This window comes from Macrobrachium rosenbergii, chromosome 1, assembly GCF_040412425.1.
Source record: "Macrobrachium rosenbergii isolate ZJJX-2024 chromosome 1, ASM4041242v1, whole genome shotgun sequence".
Classification (NCBI taxonomy): domain Eukaryota; kingdom Metazoa; phylum Arthropoda; class Malacostraca; order Decapoda; family Palaemonidae; genus Macrobrachium; species Macrobrachium rosenbergii.
Genome location: NC_089741.1, coordinates 24,408,992 through 24,426,953, shown reverse-complemented (window position 1 = coordinate 24,426,953; position 17,962 = coordinate 24,408,992). Strand labels below are relative to the sequence as shown.

At 34.1% G+C, this 17,962-nt stretch overlaps 2 protein-coding genes across 10 annotated transcripts in view; one reads left to right on the top strand and one right to left on the bottom strand.

Moving 5' to 3' along the window:
* LOC136839753 (triadin-like) overlaps positions 1-12,951 on the top strand; it is a 54,316-nt gene extending 41,365 nt beyond the window's left edge. Inside the window, exons 8-10 of the mRNA XM_067106104.1 lie at positions 923-1,125; positions 4,537-5,871; positions 11,554-12,951. Of these exons, the coding sequence (XP_066962205.1) occupies positions 923-1,125; positions 4,537-5,871; positions 11,554-11,868 (1,853 nt within the window). The 3' untranslated portion in view covers positions 11,869-12,951. The remainder of the gene's footprint in view (positions 1-922; positions 1,126-4,536; positions 5,872-11,553) is intronic.
* The window catches only part of LOC136843116 (uncharacterized), a 145,677-nt gene continuing 140,147 nt past the window's right edge, over positions 12,433-17,962 (bottom strand). For all 9 annotated transcript variants that reach the window (XM_067111502.1, XM_067111185.1, XM_067111260.1 and 6 more), the window contains 2 exons: positions 16,570-16,742; positions 12,433-13,999 (listed from right to left, as the gene is read on the bottom strand). In XM_067111502.1, the coding sequence (XP_066967603.1) occupies positions 13,817-13,999; positions 16,570-16,742 (356 nt within the window). In that variant the 3' untranslated portion in view covers positions 12,433-13,816. The remainder of the gene's footprint in view (positions 14,000-16,569; positions 16,743-17,962) is intronic.

Genomic DNA, 17,962 nt, shown 5'->3' with positions numbered 1-17,962 from the left:
TTGTAAGTAATGGGTTTGTAATGAGCAAACATCAAGGTGGTACATACAAGTGAAAGATGAAGTTATCCAAGTTACCATGAAGACTTGTCGACGTGGTTGTGGGTTTAGACTGGCACCTAAAACCAGGTTGTAGGTTAAGAACAGGACCGTGATAGGATATATTTAATTGTTTCTTGTTGTCACATTTCTAGGAAATTTACAGGTCTCATTAGAGGCTGGATTGTGTCTTGTTCTTTTAATGAAGCCATCAGTTGCTGGGCCATTCATCTTCATCCTCTTCATGATCTCATCCTTCTTGGTTCTGGCAAATCTGTAAGCATGTTATCGTAGGCACCTCATGTCTTTCATGAATGTACTACTGTGGGACTATGTCCTCCATTGGTAATTCATTACTAATAGAAATTCCTTATTTTGTTTGGTCCATAATTGCTCCACAGCCTGGTGCTGCAGGGCATTGGATTTCCTGCCCCTTTGTGATTCATGTTTTTTTATGATTAATGGCTTTGTAAGAACAGAACAAATTGATTTTTTAATAAAACATGTTTTTCAACAAATTCATTAATCATAACTTCCATTCCCTTTCTCTATTCCCCTCATTCTTCAAGATGGAGGTTGACAGAGGAATGATGTTGTCTTTCTCATATTGGCCAGTAGAATGCAAGTTTGGCATGCATACTGGTATAATCAACCTGAGCTATATAGGATAAGAGGAAAATTGTTCAGGTCATGTTCTGTTCAAAGATTTTGAGAGGTTTCAGTTTATAGCATAACCTTATGAATTGGTTTGTATTGATAAATCTGAGACTTTGCATTTTTTTTTTAAACCAACATTGACCATTGGAATAAGTTAATAAGTTTTGTAGTCATTGAAACTTTGCTGTTAACTGTGTTTATTATCAGTAATTATTATGTACATTTGCAGAATTCATAGCTAATGCTTTACAAGATGTGGGAAGCTTAAAGAATGTGAGCAAAGTGAATCGTCATCTTTTATACAAATTGGTGGGTGAGTGCAGGGATATGGCAGGGAATGTCTTTCCTTTGGGATTCCCAGAGGAACAGCTTGATGATGGAGAAGAGGAGAAGATGGTAGAGAATGAAGGGAAGGCAGTAGAAGATTTACAGGTATGTTTAAGTAGAAATGATGTGTCTTTGCAAAGATCTAGGTACTGTCATTGGTTTTATAAGTATTTACAATACAAGATGTATGCATTATTTGTTATTGGAAGCTGCGAACTTTCAATTTTCCACTTCCCTTAACTAAGCTGTCCTTTTCATTGTAACAAATGGAAAAAAATAAACATCAATATTCCTGCCAAAAGAATTTGATGAAGTTTGTCTGTTTGACTGGAATTTTTATGTAAATTATGAAAACAATTATTCAGATATCCAAGTAATCACTTATAAAACTGTAATGGCAAAATCTCACTGATGATTATGATTTAGATTTGCTTTACAAGTAATTTTCCCCTAATTGTTCAAACAAATGCAGCCAATACTTTTACAGATACTGGCAGATGCAGTTCTTGTATAGTTATGTTCTGTCTCTGGCCTTAGCATTGAAGAAAATCTCTATGAAGTAGCAGGTACAGTTAAAATTAAGGAGAGACTATAATATTTAAAGAGAGTGTGGTACAGTAAAAACTTTGTGTTTCCAGTATTGTGTCAGTCTAAAGGTCAACAGTATGATAGCAAGATTCCCTTAAAATCTTTTGAACACCCTTGATACATGTGCTTTGGGAGAACAGATGTTGAATGCAGAGACAGAGGGCAGGCAGAACATTTATGAAAATTAAATTGTCAAATGTTACATTTTTGGTTCTTTGGTGAGCTCCCTGTACTGTCATATGGGATTTGTAAACAATACTGCATGCAAGAGTTATTATTGTAAAGGCCAGTGAGTTACACTTCTGTGTTTGTGAGGGTCTGCTGAAGATATCTTCCAAAAGTGGAATAGGTTTAGAGTTGGGAGGCTAGGCGGGAAGACATCTAGAGGGAAAGAAAATTCAAGGGACACTACAAAGAACCTTTAGCACTACATACAGTGCATGCAAGGCTTACTGAAGGCCATACACCCCATAGGGATTAAAGGCAAGAGAGCAGATATAGAGACCAAGTGAAGATGTTAAATGCTGAAGGATAGAGCCATATAACAGCATTTGACACTTGACCCTCAGATGTTTGAGTGCTCTCAAATGCTAACAATTGAGGTAGATCAAACTAAAACTTAAGAACAAGAAACTAATCTTCATCTTGATCATCATAAACATTTTTAATGTGATTTACCATTTCGGGTTAGATGTAAAATGAGTTCTCTCCACTATCTTCTGTCCTGTGCATTGTCTGCCTGAACTATTAGGTCTAGGTGTTCATCTGTCCCCTTTTACTATGATTTTCTCAGCCTTCCTACGGGTTTTTGTTTTATTACCTCTATATCTACAACTTTGCTGACTAACTGTCCCTTGTCCCTTTTTTTGTCACATATCCAAACCATCTTTCTTTTTTCCAGCTTCTGGACACTACATCTCTCTGCCAGTCCCGTATTTGTAATGTGATTGTCCCAGTGTACTCAGGTCATGACACCTAGCATTCTGTGATCACACCTTTTAAAAATCTCCATTTTCCTTGTCTGTCCCCATGATTCTGCTGCAGAGTAATTTAGACCTTAAGTATCTAACATGAGTCTGTTCTCTCAACCAATGGGACATCTCTCATCATTTTATCATGCAGCTACTCTCTTACTACTACTTTCTTGACTTTTACCTTAATGCCTAGTGTATGTTGAAGGTAACAGAAATGGTTTACCTCTTCCAAAACCTGCCTGTGTATCTGTCACAACAGTTTGGTAATTCATTTACCTGCCCAAGCTTCAGTTATGTCATGTCCCATGCACCACCCTTCATTGAGTTGGCTCTTGCCCATTTACTAGTCAACTTTATGCATTGTTATTTCTTATCATAGTTTTTGGCATTTCTCTCTCTTGAGCTAGAGAGGTTAAACGTAAGGCTGTTACAAAAGAAATACTGTTTCTTACAAATAAAATGGCATTTGGAGTGACTTTAATTGTGAAAGTGAAGCAGATGGAAGGGAAGTTGGGCAGTAGACAGATAGAGATATACAGAGCAGATGTTTGAAAACTTGAGATTGAAAGGAAAACTGTTTGATGACATGGTTGTAGAAAAAAGCTCTTAATCTGATTTGTAAAGAATCTTAAGTAGAGGATAAGCTTAACCAGACCACTAAGCACAAAATCTTGACTAACAGTTGGCTATGATAAAAGGAAAGTTTTTATATTACTGTGTGCTGGGGGGAGAGTGCCTGGTGAAGTGCTTGAAGTGATGGGAAAAAATAAAGAAGGAGCATAAGGATCAGGTGTAACTCCTTTGGATGAGAGAAGAGGTCACAAGCTGAATGTGGAGTTGCTGCTGCATCTGGATGATTGTTACTGGAGCTAGTTAAAGATTAAAAGCATTTGGAAGAAAAAAAAAAAAACGGTGAAAGCTGATGTTCAGAGGAATGAGGTTAAGAGGTATTTGGAAGTCATGGGTCAGTTTTGATGATCATATAGCTACTTATTGACCTGCATCTCAGTTATGTAGCTGAGAGAGACAAAGGTCATCATTAGAATTTTATTGTTGCATACATCCTCATCAGTCTTGGCATTCTATGCCAGACTATAGGTGGCTCAGGAGCTACTTTTTTCCTTTGCCCATTATTGCCAGGAAAATAACATTGGGTGGTGAAGGAGGGACATTAGTCACATTCTGCGAGACAATGACCCCCTCCATTCCCTTTTTAGCAAGTCCCATGAGAGACTAGAATGTAACTTTGTGGGCTCATTAAAAATCTCCATTTTGTATACTCATGGTGATGTGACCACCATAAGATAGGCACAAGGGTGGAATAGCAAATGAACGATTACAATTAATGCATCCTTTTGCTGGTTTTTGGGCCAATTACTATATTGCCCTTGCTTTTACATTTACTCTCACCTTTCCTTTTCTGTATGAAGAAATTACTCTTTTATGAAGATGTGGGGTGTTCATTAGAGGACTCAGGCCCCAAGTTCTGGTTCTTGAATTTTCATATATCTACTTCTCTCTTATCTTGTATATCTGTGAGCTCAGTGTTTGAAATTGTTTACACTGTTTTTTTCTGTCATATCTTTCTTTGCTGTCTGTGTTTTTGCTTTTCTGTCCTATCCTTCTTTGCTTTCTGTGTTTTTCTAATGTTTGTTTCTTAAGTCACACATTATTACTTTATATTTTATGTTATTTTTCACTCCATTTTCACTTATGCTAATGATGAAATATTGTAATGAACTTTCCTTATTTAGTATTTATTTCACTTTTTTTTTCTTTTTATAGTAATCACAGGTGGTGTAGTCTTTAGGGGACACGTATTGAAACTGCAGGGTTTTTAATGTTTGAAGATTATTACTTTTGTGACATAATTTTCTGGATGTTTAAGTTAATTTATGAAATAGTAATTAAAAAGAATTTTTGATATATTATAACTGTGGATTTTGTCTTTCAGGAATTTTACAGTCAGTTGAAGGAAGTAAAAGCAACAAATGTTAAGGAGATGGAAGACTTGAAACCAGATCCCCTGAAAAACTTCTTAGTAGAGGAGAGCTTTGCTGACAAAAAGCGTCGCAAGAGGAAGCAGAAGTTAAAAAGGCTTGAAAAGAAACCTGTCCCTCTTACTAAGAAGAAAGCATTTTCCAAACAACTTGTTGCAGCTGAAGAAAACCGTGTGAAGGCTGTGGAGAGAAAGCTTAGTCTGATAACACAGGAAATAGGGGTGCCAAATATTACCAATATGCCTTTGAAGAGAAAGAGTATGGAGATGGCCAGTGACACTGCCAAGCCGTTAAAAAGGAAAAAGAAATCATCGGAAACAAATGCCAAAGTACAAAAGAAGATTAAAAAAAATAAGTCAGCAGGGTTTGAAGTGTCTGCCATTACACCTAATAGCTTAGAAGGAAAAAGCAAGCTTTCTTCTAGTTTAGGTTTTGAAGTAACCCCTATTTGTAGTAAAGAACAGAGTGGGATGAAACAAAATCATCTACCCAAGGTAGAGAAGGTTGCTGAGAAAATTCAGGATATCTGTGAATCAACATTGTCTTTGGCCACAGTTTCCACACTGCCAGGGAAACCAGAGGTTATGCTTTCTGATCAACCCAAGAAAATTAAGAAAAAAAAGAAAAAAGTAAAAGCAGAGGGATTTGAAGAAAGTTCATCTACCATAAGCAAAATCAGCCAAGGTAATTCATCTAAAAAAGAGAAAGAAACTGTTACTAAACAAAGTAAAGAAGTTGTGTCTTCTGCAGCTTCGGAAACTTATGGAGATACCTTAATCTTGAGCAAAGGAAATGTTTCCGTTGCTTCTAAGGGTGTTTCTCAAAGTAATGTAGAATCAGTAGAAAAAACAATAAGTAAAACAGCTGTAGTTGAAGGAAAATCAGAACAGAAGAGTGAGAAAGTTGTTTCTCAGGAAGTTTCTGAAAGAAAAACAAAAGCAAAGAAGAAAAAGAATAAAGGGAAAGTTGATATGAAAAGTAATGCAGTAAAAATTGATATGAAAAGTAACCAAGTGAATACTAGTTCTAAGGAATCTGAAAAGAAACATTTGAAAGTAGTTGAAAATTCCATTGTTGCATCACCTGTCAATGCACAGAATACTACTGCTGTTGGAAAGTCACCTAAGAAAACACCTAGTAAAGCAAAAGGGCTGACTATGAATTTTTCTGGAGATGAAAATGGATCCTTGTATAAAAGGTCTCTGAAAGAAGATATTGAAATATTCATTAAGAACAGAAGAAACATGAAACTTGAGAAAAGAAAAAGTGCAGCTTTTAATAGCCCAAAGGTATGAGACAATTTTTAGTTTCTTTTTCATTTTCTTAGAAAAGGTTTTTTCGTTGGTTATCTTTCTCCTCAGTAATCTTTGAAATTGCTAGCTAACAGAAAGGTCTTTCTCTTGCATCTCTTAAGTTTCTGCATATTTTTAATTTGTTGCTAAAAATATATTTTGTGTTTGGTTACTCAAAAGCCAGAGTAATTGTGGAAAGGTCTGCTTTCTATGTTATTCATACTACTGTATTTGAAAATCTGTCATCTTTCCTACTTTGAGCCTTTTGTGTTTTTATATGAAAAGTGAACCCGTTACTTTTGCTGATGCATTTAGAAGGAAAGAATACACTTGAATTGCTTGGAGGAAAACCAGGGAGGGTGTTGTAGTAAGATAAAGAAGAACCTTCTGTTCCACTAGCTGAAAGGTACTCTTTTTTTTTTTTTTTTTGCAGTCTGATAGTTTGCAGACTTGTAGGTGAATCCCTTGAATTGACCCTAATTTTTTGTTTACCATTTTTGTCATTTCATGTTAACTGACATATTGGCACAGGTAGGTACAGGGTGTAATTCCTTTTATTTTTATTTTTTTTTTTTACAAAATTTCATCAAAACTGAAAGTTTGTTTGTTGGGAATGAGACTTCTGTATGTACCGTAGTTTTTGTGTATACCATATATTCTTATAAATTATCTGTTGTATAGTACTCTACAAGATTCTTAATTGTCTGTTTATGAAGTTTCTGCTTATAAGTAGGTGATGATACAGTATGTATTTATTTCTGAAATTTGGATTACATACTATTCGTAATCAGGTTATAATTGGATGTACGTATGTATGGGTTGCACAAAGCAATTACTTATGGATATTATATTATATGAAAAGTCAAGGATATGGCTCATCAGAAAGTTTTAAAATCTTCCATTAGTTTGTAATAAAGGGCTGTGGGTCTGGAAGGGGGTTTTAAATCTTCCCAAAATGAAAAGGCAGCAGTTTTGAACCTTTTCTGTGTCAACACCATGAACTGATAACCATATGAAATGCAAGAAAGGACATATTTCCAACAAACATCTTTTCAGTCTTTAACAATTATAAACAATCATTGCCATTTTGCTCATATGATACTTTATGAATTATGCTCAAAATATGGATCTCACCTGAATCTACTTAAACCTCTGTTCACCATACACAACTCGTAAGTATAGGCTATACAGTAAGACATAAGGGTCCATATTGGACAGTTTAAAGAGATGACCTTAAATCTAGGAAGAGTCTAAGGCTTGCTTTATTAATTTTAATATTAAGTCAGTTCTCTCTATTCAGCAACGCTTGTTTTTGCAGATTGGACATCAGTATGTACTTTTTTAATTAAACATCCCTATTATGATTGCTTAATTCCCTGTGCCACCATTCCCTCTGGGTGAACCACTTGTTCGAGTGTGTTATGTTCAGTTTTTCTCTCGTTGTCATCGGGTCAGAATGTGTATTAGAAAGAGCTGTGTAAACAGTTTTTTTTTTTTGTCGTTTTCTGGCTTTCAGTTTGAATTTCTTTGGATTTGTTGGTTATTTGGCATGTCTTCCCAGGAAGGTAGTGAGAAGTCTTACAGATTTTTTAAGGTAAGAGGGTGCAATACCAGGCTTTATTCTTTTGTGCATGACAAGACATGACACCTGTATAAAGTGCAGGGGTAAAGATCAGATGAAGGGGTTGCTAATGTCCTCTCCCTGTGAGCCAAGCTGCATCCTTCTGGTATGTCACCCTTGGAAGGTACCTCTCCAGTTTCTCAAGAGGCATTCTTTGGTTTCTCTGACCTCACACTTTTCTTTTGTTCACTGAGGCTTTCTGACTTTGAGGAGTTCATATTCATTGTCGGACAAACCTTGTAAGTCTAGGTGTGGAAGTCCAGATCATCCATGCATTCTTGTTCTCCTCAGAATCGTTCACGTAGGCTTTCTTCATCTTGTGGTATGCATGATCTGATGGCACATGCAACATTCTTTATTTTTAAAGAAACAATTTTCCACAGTATTGTCACCCTTGCCACAGGTAGTAACATTTACCATAGCCTTTATTGACAGTAGGTGTAACAAACATTGTATTACCCTTGTACCTCCTGTTTATTTTGATCAGCTGTTTCATGTCTAAGGGCCTTCTCTTACTGTCAGAAACCTATTCCCATTCACTCAGCAATTTATTTTGAACTATCTTGCCCCCTAAAGATTTTCAGGCATGTTAAGACAAGCTTTATCAACTACATTTTATTGTGAAATAGTTTCACCAGTTTTTAATTAAAGAATTTGTATCGTCTGGTTACGGCAGTAGGCTTTGGGGAAAACATGCTGTCCAGCCAGTTCTCAGTCTTTGTCAACTAAGGATGATAGACATTTGTGAACTGCTGACATCTCTCTGGTGAATAGCATAGATTAAATATAATTAAAAGTCACTAAAGTAAGCATAGCATACAGTAAAACCCCGTATTTGCGGTCTCACGATTCACGGACTCACCTATTCGAGGATTTCTCTTAGGAACATATATCCGCCCATTCACGGTATTTTTCACTGAGAAATATTCACTAATTACTGTATTTGCATATCATTTTCATGATTAAATGCACTTTTTGTGATAAAACTATTAAAATACTCAGGTACCCAGGTAGTGCTCGAATTACAATAATTCGCCTTATGATAATTCGATTTTGCGATGGGATAAGCAATTAATACCAATGCGACAATATTTATAAAATATTTTTAAATTTCACGCGGGCGCAGGCAGCAGCGTACAATCAGGCTGCGAGAGACCAAATTACAATAGACCAACTTCTTTTCCTCTATCTCTTTATCCGATCTTCTAGTTAAAAAAGTAAAAGAGAATGATAAAAGTATTGTTAGTAACGTTATACTCTTGCGTAAATGCGTACAGCCATAAACAACCGAATGGGAAACTGTTGTTTTACTTATAAACGAATCAGATAACATCAGCCATTTGCTTGTATTCAACCATCGTACAATAGTAAACAATTACCATAGCTATAGTATAAATGACGTTAAGTAGAATAGGACTGATATATTTTTACATTATACCCTTATTCTATATGGATAAAAGATCTGCAAGGAAATATACTGGTAAATTTAAGCTGCAAGTTGTAGCTGAAGCAAAGAAAACAATTTTTAGGCTGCTAATGACTATAAATTATCGTGCACCGGCAACGTGGATGAAACTTGAACGCTGATAAACGATAAATACATAAAGCTCATGTAATGGTGAAATCAAGTGAAAATAGCAAATGGAATCTTAATTATTTTTACACAAAAAAAAGCATGCCCCGAAACGGCCAACGTCGTCTATTAACAAAAAAAGTAGCAAAATTAATTTCACGAGAGTATTTAAGTTATATTTCAACTTAAAAACACTTCATATACTGAAAAATAACCTTGCCCCATATAAATAAAGTATCTAGAGATTCATTAACGCTAGTTAGAAGCAAGAAAAGCTCTCTGAACCGAGTTAAATACGGCGAAATAAACTTACCACGTAATCAATTTCCAAACTAAAACATTGATCGCTATGATTGCAATTTATAATACAAAAGCAATATATAAGAATATAATGTATACAATATTATTGGATACAGTGAATTAAAGCAAAAAGTTTTAAAAGATCCATGGAAAAGATGCATATTCTTTATGTTGATGTTTATATAATACGATATTATAAGAGTATAGAGTACTGTATAATGTAGGCTAGGCTAACATATATGTATACGTTATACCATAGTGTAGGCTAAACTGATTCTTGTTTGTTATTCAATTTCTCTGTATTGAATTATCATAAGTCACTGCATGCACCTCTAGAATTAGCTGATAATAATTATTATACCGTGTATGTATAGAGTATACTTTATAGTGTAGGCTAGGCTACTATATATGTATACATGGTACTGAATACCCTAGTGTAGGCTAGGCTATATTCAAGATATGTTTTTTCCCACAAACGATGGGTTTTTTGGAACCTAACCCCATCGTAAGTAGGATAATACATTTTTAGTTTTTTTGTGTGTGTGTTTGAACTATCAAAATGGGCAGTTCCGTATAAGCATTTTTGGTTTTTTTTGTGTGTGTTTTTGAACTATCAAAACAGGCATTTTAAGTTTTTAGAAGGGTTCTAAGTATTCGCGGATTTTAGCTATTCACGGGGGGGGATGTGGTACGCATCCCCCACGAATACATGGTGTTTACTGTACTGGTATCTTGTCTTGCTAGTGACTCCATCTCAAATCTTTGAATTTCCAGGTAAAAGTCCTTCATTTGAAGACTACCCGTATTTTGAAGGGAAGCGTAATCAAAGGCAGATGGAGTTTATATTCTTTATTGTTGGTTAACAGAAAGATCACTGCCAAAACAGTAACGAAACACTATATCAAGGGAGCATGAATATAGTTACCACATAACATTACTGTCAAGGGAGATGAATATAGTTACCACATAACATATACAGTAATCTTATAATACAGTATATAAATGGACTGAATCACCTCACTATTTATTGTAAATGCTCCTTAAAAACCACACTGACTGCCTTTTCAAAGATAATTTCAGTTAGCTTTAGACCTACACACTGGTCTGCAGTTCCTTCTTACATATGTTTAACTCCTGTCTTTTCTAAAACTTTTTATCAATTTCTTTGTCTAGCTTGTGGAGGGTAAGCCTACCAAATATTTTCATTACAACTGAGTGTGTGTAATGCCTCTATGGTTACCACATTCAGTTATCATACTTTTCTGTGCTATGACTTCTGGTTCTCAATCATCAGGTTGTTTTCCTCATTGCATAATTTGCAAAATACTCTAGTTAGTGTCAGAGTATTATTTGATTTTCAACTATCATCTCTGCATGGACTCCATCACCGCCCAGTGTTATAGTATATTGTAGTACCTTGTCAGTATTTTTAGGTTTGGTATCTATTTTTATCTTGATTCATTTATTGTATTTGCATCTTTTGTTAGACATTCTAAACTAGATAGAGGATTTAGTTTTATTGTAGGCCAAAAATTTGTGTATGCCATGAGGATATTTTACTGCTTTAACCATTTTCTTTTTTTTTTTTCTAAAAGATAAGAGACGCTTATTTTGCAGTGTGATTGGACATGATTGAACATATCCTATTTTTATAAGCAGGGCTACTGCATGTTAAAGAAACTAAATTAGTAACTTGATGAAGTTGCTAATGAATAGTTTATTGTAGTGGTATTTGAAATCAGTGAGAATGTAATTGTGGTGACAGGTATTGGAACACTATGACAAAAAGTGATGGATTATTATTAGAAAAAAATTTTCTTTATTGATTTACTTCGATTTAGAAAATATCATTATAACGGTTTGCAATGGAAATAGTATTGAATATTAGAACTGTGCTATAGGATTTTTTCAGAGAAATTTTTAATACCAACCAAACTAAACTTCTTGAAATTATTCAGTTTTATACACTGATGTTTTATTTCTGTTTATTTGTAGTCCATGATTATAATATTTTGAAGCAAGTTTGTAATTAGTGTTCCAATGTCTGGCTTAGAATTTGATTTCTAGCCGCAGCTTTAGAGTAGAATATACTGCTATCATAAGTACCTAATTTTATTTTAGATGACTTAAGGTGATACCATCTCTTTGTAAATTTTCATGAAATTCATTTTCTTTGCCTTAACAGGGAACTCCAAAGACTCCAAAAACAAAAGAAAGGACAATCAAGATCAACTTGAAACAAAATCAAGAGCATGATTTTAAAGATTATGAGCATTCAGTAAGAAATAGCCCCCAGATTCCTTATAGTGCAGACAGGCTTCCTAAAGCTCCAGTCTTGAAACCTTCTCCATCTCCAATCCTTGTAGGCAGACCAGCATTGAAGATTCTCAAAAATGTAATTAGAAAATCTCCTGGTGCTAAGTCAGCCTCTCCACTGTTGAAAAATAAATCTCCCAAGGCAAGAAAGATGAATAGATCCAGAGCCTCTGATTTCTTTTAAGCAATTTTGTAACTGAAAAGTAATAATATACTTAGCAAATACAAATACTATATTTTCTTGTTTATGCAAGGACAGATCACTTCGAAATTAGTATCCCTTAAGTTAATTTCAAAGTAAAATTAATATTCCATAAGGCTATCCAAGGAATATTAGGCTATAAGCATTTTTATATGAAAACACTTATCACCTGTATAGCATATACAGTACTGTATGCAAACTATTGAGCCCTGACTATACCTTGAAATTTGCTAATGAATTTTTTCGTAAGTTTTAGCCAAATAAAGGCACTATGAAAGTTTTAAATTTGAAATGGTATACAGTACTGTTTGCAAAATATTAAGTCCTGAATACCTTGAAATTTGTTAATAAATTTGTTTGCAAGTTTCAGCCAAATAATAGCAATATAATATTTTTAAAACAGAAGACATGCTGTTTGAACATAAACTATTTTGATGCAATAAGGATTTTTTTTTAATCTTGAATTTCTGTGATGGCTTAGTATCGATTTTATTTAACCACATATCTGTTTTGAAGCAATATGGATTTTAAACAAAAATTCTTGAATTTCTGTGATGGCTTAGTATCAATTTTATTTATCCAACATAGTTTTTACACTTGTAATAAAACATGTTTGGTTTAGTGCCTAGGCATTATACAGTGAGCCAGTTTGATTGCTGCTGTAAAAGAAGTCATTGAGGTAGAAACTTTAAAACATCTATTATTTTATCTTACTTCTTCAGTTATAATTCACATTAGTTTCACATGTACAGTAACTTATTTACTCCTCTCATTTTTTATGTAGCTGTGAACTTTCTAAACATGCACTGTGGTATGTAAGTAAAAAAATTGTAAAAAAGTATGTATTCTAAATAATGGTTTTTAAAGGATTGTGCTTACCCACTGAAATGTTCTGTTAACTTCATGTCCCATTGTTGTGAACTTACCCAGCATGTAGGTGCCCTTTGCAAAATTATATTGTATTTATGGTATATCCCATTTAAGTTAGCCTATACAAATTTGTTTTTTTACATGGAAATCATTAATGTAAAGGAAAAGAAAATTATGTAAAGTGTACAAGATGAATAGAATTTTTCATTATTTGTAAATTCATCCCTCTGTCGTCTAATAGTGAAAAATTACAGTTTTTAATTTATATACTATCAAACGAAAAATAACATCAGGTAATAAAAGATCCCTTGACCTGTGAATCTCATGGATTCTATTTACCAACTTGGTACTCTTTAAAGATGGCCCTTCACTGTCACTTCTAGTTATTAAATACATCGCTCAGTTGGCAAACCCATGTTTTGTTCGGAGAACTCTACAGTTCATTACAAAAACGCTGGTAATGTATCACAGACACCCTCTTAATTTGCTGAAGCTGTTAAATCCACGATTAAAACTAAAATTGGCCAAGTTGGTACAGTAGGATGCAAAGGGACATCAGTACTGTAGTTCATGTGCAAGGTGGAGCAATGAATGCTATCTGGTATTTGTTGAATTCGTTTTTGTTTTTCAACTGCTTATCAGGGACCATTCATTCCATAAGTACTTCATTACTGAGGACACTACAAGAGGAGTTTCACACAACACAGAATCAGTGATGGTACTTCCTGCTTGGTAAATTATATACCATTAATAATTTATCTACCATGTGGTGAGCTTACAACTAGGTAAAGGCACTACAATAGTACTAAAGACCAGTAAATGTAATGAAATATGAAAATTATTATTAAAGTGGTATTAAATTAATATTAAATGCCCATACATTCAAGAAAAATCTTCCATCTCGCAATCAATAACAACCAGTACACAATAAATAGACTAGAATGATAACCAGTTTGCACAAGATGACTTGTTTAAATCATCTTGGCTATGGTGTTTAACCATTTCTCTTCTTTACCCTTCAAAATTGGAATAGCCTAAGATGACAAATAATGAGAAGCATTCAAGATAAATGCATAACATTGTCCTTGAATTTCTTTAGGACTAATTCAATCCAGAAGCGATGTGGCTGAACTAGGGTGTAAGCTATTGGATTGGTTTTCCTGGCATTTGCGATTGGTCCTACACCAAGCAACTGTACACGTCCTGTCTTAGGGTCTTGTCTTACAACAATGGATTTTCCAACCTGCAAGTAATATACACATGAAACCTAAAGTCTACACCTTTTTCTTAAGAAATGTACCAAATGTAAAATAAATTTCAGCTGTCAATCATATATACCAGTCTTGCAGCAATACAGTTTTAGTAGAATAAAAAGAATGTCTTATATGACATTATACATCAACTAATGTATTCATTTATACAACTTTGCAACAATAAAACATTTGTGGGAATACCAAAATTTCAGATGGCCAAGAATGAAATTTTGTTGGAATCATTAGCATTTCCAGTACATTCAATTTTAGTCTATATATAGCTGAAAATAAAATGATTAATTTTATCTCTTGAAACAAACCCTTCAGATCAACCCCATGAAAATGAAGAATTTTAAGTTTAGTACAACTCCTTGATTAACTGTAATACGTTAACTATTGGAGTGTAAACATGCATTTCTGCATTTTCATTGTACAGTATACTAACGTCATTAATCAGAAAGGCCAAGGTCTGCAAAATACTGACAAAATATTAATCCCAAGCAAAAGTACATTTGACTGAAATTACAAATACTGATTTTTCCATCTTTCAAAAGATGAATAAACAAGAAAATGTTCCACATATTCAGGATTGCATCTGCTGAAGTCATGCTATTAAATGTACTCCCCTAAAGGTTTGAATATTAGTGGTAGACAATACTGTGTTTAATATCACCAAATTTCTATATCCTAAGAAAGCAACACAATTATTACTACCATTATTCAAAAGATAAACCTCTATATGGAACACTCCCACACAAGTGAAGATGCTGCCACTCCATATTTGCACAACAGAATAAGTTGTTAACGCATTTTAGTTGGGATGTGCACTTAGGATTATTAGTAAGTAGTTTAATCAGACCACAGACCTAATTCACTGAGCTCTCACAAAGATGGCCCAAAAAGATTTGTCTTTACCAGTGATAAAGTTTTGGATTAATTAAATTACAGCCCCTTAATAATTTTATAACCGAGTTCATTTCCTTTCACTGATTTTTTTTTCCAAAACTTGACATTCACTCATGATCATATTGTGGATTCACACAAAAAAGGTTTGGTGGTGTTACTCTGATTTGTACGTACGGGAATTAAATCATTTGGGCTATTTATCAAATATCCATGGGCCAAATGAGAGTAGCAAATTGTAAGATGAGCCAAAATTACTTGTGTGTGGTATTCCGTTTGATATGATGAATTCTGTATTTCAACATGTAACGATGTATTTTCTTGGTAATATCACAATCATTATTCCATATATTCTGTTATTTATTTATTAATAAGAATAGGTTTAGAGGTGTTATAATCACTAATAGGAATATCTACATGCGATCTTGTCAAAGCATTTGCAGCTTTGGCTGCTTTACTGGTTTCTTCATTTCCTTTAATGCCTACTGTACATGGGCAGTTATCCAACACATTTGTACATTTTTACCATCTTCATATAATTTGTGAAGTGACAATTCAATTTGCTGTACAAGGGTATTTTTTGGGATTATTAGCACTTCTTGAACATGCAGGTACAAGCTGGTGTACCTGAGAGTGTAACCCATGGAAGATAGGCAATATATGATTAATGGGTTTGTTATGAATAAATCTTTTTGTTATTACTCAACAAGTATTTGAATAAGCAAATAGAAAATCTATTCTATCTTAATACCATACCTGTGCTTAACTCTATATATAATTTCATCTTTCCCATGTGATGGAAATATATTAATGAGATTGTTATGAACAAATCTATGTTGCTATTATTCAACAAGTATATGAACAAGCAAATGGAAAATTATTCTTCTTAATATCATATATCGGCTATTCCTATAAATAATTTAATCTCCTTTCCAATGTGATGGAATTATATAACTTGTAAAAAAAAAATCATTAACACTCCAAATAAATATCAAACAGCCTCTCCAATATCAGTATACATTTTTTTGCATATTTCATAACAGCTACCCTGCACACAATTGTTCAACTGTCTGCAATTCAGTAACCTTAGTACTTTCTAGGTCCCATCTTTGACCTGCCCTGAGAGAGCTAAATAAATCAGCTAAATAGTCTGGTTAAACTTCTTAAAAATAATAGACTAATCTTTAGTCTCTTATTCCTTTAATATGACTAAAACATCTACCTTCTCTACAGTCATGCATACCAGTCTATTACTATTGTAATTTGAATTGCATGTATATTAATACTCTTTCATCTTCCCTTAAGGTAAACTGCACACACAATTCATATCAGCACTTCCACCTTTTCTGACATTCAGGTTTGACAATAAAATTTAACTTTCTTCTAAAAAATAAAGTGAAAAAATCACTTCTAACATTACCATTCTGTGTCAGTTTTATCATAGCAGAATTGGCAAATTAAATACTTCAAGTTAATTGGTGGTGCTGCCTGGGTGTGTTGAAAAGCAGTACAGTACTTAGATTTTCCAACTGATAACTAGCTGGTCCCCCAATACTAAATGAAGAGTAGTGTGGTTTTACTGTATTCATATACATTATATACTGTATATGCCATGTCATCATGGAAGTTTAGATGATCTATGAAATGTAAAACTCACCTCCTCAAAAGGTCGGTCAACACAGAAATGATTCTTAGTTATGATTTTGAAGAGATTTGATTTTTCATCTGGATTCTCCCTGTTGAAAATTCTGATGGCACTGTAACACGCAGCTGCGCCAAAAGTCTTGGAATTTGGCCAGGTATAGAGACCAGCAACACGTCCTTGCCGGGCTGGAAAAGCAATGATAGAATGTGATAAAAGAAATATGATAATGTCTAAGACACTTACGATACAATTCTTTGGAAAACTTACAAATTACTGTACAGCCTGAGATAATATTTGCAAGTGATGAAGGATAAATCACTAAATACTAATTTATGCAACCAGCAATGGAATAAGATGATGATGATGTAGGTACATTACAAGTTTGTAAAGTAACTTGCACATGTGAGGATGATGGTAGAATGGAAGTAGAGGTAAATTACTGGGCTGGTAAGGTAAGAGAGGTAAAAGCTATACTAGGATCCCTGCAAAAGCAGGGAAATAAAAGAGCATCTGGCAAGGTGTTGGGAGGTAAGATTGGGCAACTGAGCAAACTCCTTTATCAAAATGAAGTATGGTCATTATATGTAACAGAAAGCTAGTGGAATAAACTGCACAGAGATGAATTAACTGCATATTTGAAGAGAATGAATGAGGACTGAACTGGGTAAGAACTTTAAGCAATACAGTAAAATGATGTGGATGAAAGGCTAACACAAGTTAAGAGGACAAAACAGTGCTTCATTTGGGCAGACAAAATGCAAGATGACCAGTTAGTCAAAAGGGTGTAAATTTTTTAAAGAAATTAAGGAGAGTGTGCTTCACAAGTACAAGTATTTCCTGAAACTCATTTGTATTTTGTTTAAATGGTTGAGGGAAGGAATTTTATTGAACAAGGATTTTATCTTTCATTCAGTTAAGCTGTGTTGTCATTTACTAAGGCCAATGCCCTCTCAAGGAGAACTGCTTAACAGTTTACAGTTGACTGGCAGGTAAGCAGTATTTATTTCAAAAAATTTACTCTCGTCCATTGGTAGTTGGGAATGGCAACCTGCCAGTAACAATACATCATCTTAAGCTAAAACCATAAATCTTGTGTTTATGGTTTTAGCTTAAGATGATGTATTGTTACTGGCAAGTTGCCATTCCCAACTACCAATGGACGAGAGTAAATTTTTTTAAATAAATACTGCTTACCTGCCAGTCAACTGTAAACTGTTAAGCAGTTCTCCTTGAGAGGGCATTGGCCTTAGTAAATGACAACACAGCTTAACTGAATGAAAGATAAAATCCTTGTTCAATAAAATTCCTTCCCTCAACCATTTAAACAAAATACAAATGAGTTTCAGGAAATACTTGTACTTGTGAGACACACTCTCCTTTTGCTGTTAAACCCTCAACCCAACTT